At 44.3% G+C, this 5626-nt stretch overlaps 1 protein-coding gene across 1 annotated transcript; it reads right to left on the bottom strand.

Moving 5' to 3' along the window:
• Positions 1 to 333: 333 nt before the first annotated feature.
• LOC122775525 (low-density lipoprotein receptor class A domain-containing protein 3-like) lies at positions 334 to 3068 on the bottom strand (the record flags this gene model as incomplete). Its single annotated transcript, XM_044035432.1, has 2 exons — positions 334 to 1435; positions 2626 to 3068. Coding segments are annotated over 2 exons (648 nt in total), but the record flags the coding sequence as incomplete, so codon positions are not given.
• Between the last annotated feature and the right edge of the window lie 2558 nt (positions 3069 to 5626).

Below are 5626 nucleotides of genomic sequence, written 5' to 3'. Positions count from 1 at the left end.
ATGTTTTAATAGAATAAGGATACAAACATTTGTGACACAATCATTCCTTTGGATGGATAATAATACCCTAAAAAAAAAAAAAAAAAAGAGGATCAATCATGATTATCTTTGGTTTGATTGTTCGGCTTGTGTCTGTATTTTAACCGCTGAAAAAACAAGATTCAACAACATACACTATGTACATTTTACTACACATTCGTCTCTCACTTTAAAGGTCCAGTGTGTACAATTTTGTTTTTTTCTTTTTGGCAGAAATTGAAGATAAAATAATTATACTTCACCTGATTGTATGACCATTACCCAGAAAATGTCTTTTATATACATTTTACACACTGTACCTTTAAGCTTTAAAGTATTTTTCTACTTCTAAATATATATATTTTCTGCCATCTTATATGTACAGTGTCATACAGAGCGTTTTGAAATGAACACAAACGTGTTGAACACAGATCCTTCAGGTGTCACTCGTTAATACTTCTCAGCGCGATTCTCTCGAGTCTATACATTTACTGTCGTCAGGCGGAATTTGAACAATACACAATTTTAAGAATCTTAAATGTTTGCTATTGTGGGAACTCGCTGTTAAATCGCACATAAGGGGTTGTTGTACTTTGAGGCTTAAAACTAGATATGAAAACATTTCATATATAAAGGCACAAATGGAAGAATAAGACCGAGAAATGTTGAAATGATGGAAATTTAACAACATTTCTTTGCCGGCACAATTGATTCTTTTTTTTTTCAGAGGAATGATAAAAACATATACTGTAAACCAAAGAGTTTAACCAAAATGGCATCTTAACCAGAAAAAAACACTGCAGATGTGAAATGTAAGGTCTTGTGCGCATGACACGTAACCTCTGAAATGAATAACAAAGTGACCTTTTAAGGTGCTTCCCTTGTTATGTTAATGAAAGACAGTTTACTCACAGACTGCAGCCACTGTTATCTGATCAAACAAAATACTTACAGTACTCACACGGGAGCACAATGAATAAAGGCCAAATCACTGAACATGAAGGTGTAGTGCAGCCATGACTCCAGCAGGGTGAGCCAGCATACAGGAGCAGTGTGGCTCAGGAAGCGGGTCTTTGCTGTTTAGTCTCTCAGTCCTGGATGAATATCCTCAGCAGGTCCTTGTAGTGGACTGTGCTCGCCTCAAGTAACCCAGCAGCCTGGTCCTTTAGTCTCTAAGTTCCACCAATTGTCAGTTTAAGTAGAATAAAGGGGCTAATGCTGCTCCGACTCCTCTCTGGTGCCGGAGCTCAGCTGTGAGCCCGAGGCCACAGTTCGCTGTGTGGAAGGCGCAGTGGGACAGGCTGGATGGTGGTTCAAAGGGTCTTGTGTGGCCTCGTACTCAGGCAGCTCGTCTGCCGATGGAAGGTCTCTATCGGGGAGGTATGGAGGAGGAGGGAGATCGAACCAGGGAGGCCGACTAGGGACAAGCGGGGTGGGGGTGATAGAGAAAGAATGTGATGTCACAATGTGATAATGTAAGTGGTAATTGGATTTCCATAGGATTAAACAAATAGACCCTCACAGTTTACCTTCCCTTCATCTCCATTTACACTGAGTGGTGAACACAGAGGCTGTAGGTACACGTTTTCATGTCTTAAGTAACATGCAGGCCGGGGTTTGAACCGCCAACCTCCCACTCCCCTAAGGCAATTATGAAAGAGCTTGTCCTGATTAAGGAAACCTGTAACCCATAAGTATTTCATGCTCATTATTCACTGTATAAACGTGACCTTTAAGGCCATAGTATGAATGACTTTGCAAATGAGTTCCGTTTTAAATGTGAATATTATTGAAGCAAATGCTTTCATTTGTCCTGCGACAGTTTAGTCTCCTCAGGAGTGTAAAGTTAGGACCCGCTTGAGTTTACTTGGAGGACATTTTTTTAACCTCTCACCTGAGCTTATTCTTTGTACTTCACCGTTTCTTGAGGTGGGTACCGTGACCTGGATGACTGAGATCCTTCACTAACACATTGCTAGACTTGACAATGAGCTTTTTCAAAGCAGTGGAGTTTAGTTCGGCACGGCGCAGTTTGGATCTGACACGGGGTGAGTGGGCCGGATACGTAGATAACATAGCGACATGAAAAGCGCATCGTCATACCAGAGCGTGTAGCACAGTGCGGCTCGCCAATTAATTCCACAAAGAAGAAGGCGACACAGTAAACAGAGAGCAACAATGGAGGACATCAAGCATTCCATGTTCTTTCTTCTCATTTTATCACCCGAGGAAGACGAGCTTTATTTGAGAAAAGGCTGCAGGCCGAGTGATGAGTCTCTGTCCTGCTCCACCCTGTGACCACTGTGCTTGGTGCCACAACACAGGGATGACAAAAACTGTATTTTGGTACTTCCTTATATAATACCGTACTGTAATGAACTGAACTGGACCACTTGTTGGATACGAGGCTTAAATGTTTGTGGGAGTAAAGTGAATCATTCAAAATATCGTATATGTGTGAAAAGTATATTAGCGGACACGTAAATGAAAAGACACTTAGATTAAGTGGCATTAACACTAAATCAGGGATTTGAAACTATCAAAAGCATCTTTTTATGGTTTTACTTTTATGACACATTCCCAAACAACTGTTGGCTTCATTTTTACCTGACATCCAGAACAGCTTGTGAGTATGACGGGGGTGAGTCCACGGAGAGTCCAGAGGGATACAGGGTCCCAGACAGCAGCTGCAGCGCCTGAGTTGTTGAGCTGTACTGGCCTGTTGTGAGGGAGGAGCTGGGTGAGAGACCAGGACCACCGGGATGGACGTGGCCTCGGTCCAAGATGACCAGGCGGGACAGCAGCAGGGGCTGGTGGTGGTGGTGGTGGTGTGAGCCCCCTCTGACTCCCCTGGGCAACAGGACGCTTCGCTTCCTCTGGTGGTGGACCACCAAGGCCAACAGCGCCACCACCAGGACGAAGATGACAGCACTGCCGATGACCGCGTAGGTAATGCTGGGATAGTAGCGCAGGCGGTAGTCAAGTGTCACAAAGTCCTGGCCAGGGGCTTCTGTGGTAGAGAGGGACAAGGTGAGGGATGAGCCACTACGTTATTTATTATTGTGCGAGTCCAATATCGGAAAGAGAAAAAAAGAAAATCCAATAAAGTCCAAAAATGAATAGATCACAGCTGTCATTTTGTGCGTCAGAACCATCCTGTTCCCTTTGTTTTATGTGAGGATGTGCCGCTGCGGCTCTTAGTGTCACGCTGATGCATATTTTTGGTACGTGATGTATTAGTGGCGTACTACTTGCTTTAGAATGTATTTGTGTGTCAGCATGAGCACATAAAGAGTTGTTTTGTTCACAAAAACATCCCATAAATGCTTCACTAAGCACAGGCAGTAAAGAGAGACAAAGAGAGAGAGAGAGAGAGAGACAGCTGTGCTCCACCAACGTCATGAGACACAAGGCATCGCTTAACTCAGAGTGTGAGCTAGGAACGCACATGTCCGCCGTCCTGCAGGGATCGTGTATGAGGACATATTAAAGCTCTAGTGTGTAACACTGATTAAGCCGATCAAGCTCCACACATGACGCTCTCTGTGTTTCTGAGGATCAGCAGTGTTTTGTTGCCATGTTTGTGGTGAAGAATAACAGCTAAAGTGAAGAGAGACCGCAACATTAGGTTACTTTAGGGCAGTACTTCTCAAATAGTGGGGCGGGCCCCCCTGGGGAGGCATGAGAGGCGGGGCAGGACAACTCATACAGTGGTTTATACGGATAAATAAATAAAAATGATCAGGTTCTCAATAGTATTTCAATTCAGGGAGTGGCCTCTGGGGGGGGGGGTGACATGACAGAAAATAATAGAGAACCACTGCTTTAGGGTAACTTTAGGTAACTTTAGGTTAGAGAATTGACGGCCCTGGTATACTTCTGTGCACAGCACACGCGGACCCAATGCTAACTGCGTCATCAACACACAACGAGCAGAGCAGCGCGTGTCGCCCAGATTTTGGAACCACACACAAAGATGGGGTGTGTCTGGACAGCGCATGTGCGAACTGAAGCTCCGCCCCACCGGTAGGTGGAGTATTAAGCCGTAGCTGTAGCATCGCTCTCTTCTTCTTTGGCAGGAATGTGTCCACTTCCCCGCGTCCAGACATGTACCGCCCAAGCGAGATACTATAGAGTATACCAGGGTCCGCGAGATGCTACGTGCTACTGCGGAATATACCAGTATGCCTTAACAACAGTAAGAGGCAGTAAGATAGTAAAGATACAGAAATGAATGTTGAAATATGGACCCAAAGTCATGCTTTTAGAAAGTTCACCTGAGGTGTGGGGGTTAAGAAGTTTAGTTTAGTTAGAACTTTATGATAAAAGATATCAGGAACAAAAAGGCGGACGAGTGTCATTTTGAGAACGTATTGGACTGATATCAGTATCTATCTGGACCAGTATGTGACATAAAAAAAGTAATACTGAGCCATCCCCAGAAGAGATGAAGAGAACATTGACGAGGTTGGGGAAATGAGAGAGTAAATGGTGGTGTGGGAGACGCTGAGGGGAATGAATGAAGGAAGGAAGGAAGGAAGGAAGGAAGGATGGTTAAGAGGTAAACAATTTAGGGGAATAGAAGGTTGAGTAAATGGTACGATGTCTACTGGAGTTGCAGAGCCAGGGGAATAAAGAGGAGGGGTGAAGTGAATGGCTGTGAATATCAAGCAGCAAATTGTTTTCTGGTTTCATTTTGAAAAGGAGTCTCTACATGATTCAATGGAGGCGGCCTCTCTCGGAGATGAGAGTGCAAAATAATAAGCATGACAGCAGTCAGAATCTCCACCAGAGCTCCCAGAGACAAGGCGAACAAATGCAGCATCGTACTCAGCGTGGAGGGTACTTCTGAAAAGTGAGGACTCAGTTTAAATTAGAGACCGTACTCTTTGTTATAAAGGCAGAGCAAATACAGAGGCTGAACAAGGCTTTGTGAGGGCACAACAGTTACCAGCAGTTTTAGATTCAAAAAAAGGAACCCTTTTTTGCTCAGTGTTGAAGATATGAGGAGACAGAGAGGACACCGGGGACTGTCACAGATTACCAGGTTTGTTGCAGGGGGAAAAAGGAGAGTCTATAAACTACTTAGTAGTCTGGGCAATGTTCGCAATGAGAGCTGGGGCCAGCAGTAGGAAACACGCAGCAGCCAACTCGCTGGCTTGTGATAAGTAAAGGGTCTACTGTACTGACAACAAAGCACTGCGGCTTATTATTTGAGATGGGATGAGGGAATATCACTTCACCATTCACGCAAAGTGAGAGTTTCAATCAGGCACTTGGAGTGAGAGTCGTGTAAATGGCATTTCAGCTGCTTACAGCAGACAGTGCTGTTGTACTGAAGAGGGAGGGAGGATGGAAGGGGACCTATTTATTATGGATGTGCAGCGAGACTGTGCTAATGAGGAATGGGTTACATAAAAGTCTTTTACAGTGCCTGTTTCAGTTCAAATTACGCTAATGCCTCTGGGGGCTGGGGGCTGGGGGGCTGGACTAAACATTAAACCTCCGTGTTCCTCCTAAAAAGGTTCAAAACACTCACTGGAACACTTTCAATGTTCTTTGTTTGAGGTTTTTTTTTTGTATTGAAGATGAATGGACTGTGTGTATT

Source organism: Solea senegalensis, linkage group LG10, assembly GCF_019176455.1.
Source record: "Solea senegalensis isolate Sse05_10M linkage group LG10, IFAPA_SoseM_1, whole genome shotgun sequence".
NCBI lineage: Eukaryota > Metazoa > Chordata > Actinopteri > Pleuronectiformes > Soleidae > Solea > Solea senegalensis.
This window is presented reverse-complemented; position numbering and strand designations above follow the sequence as displayed.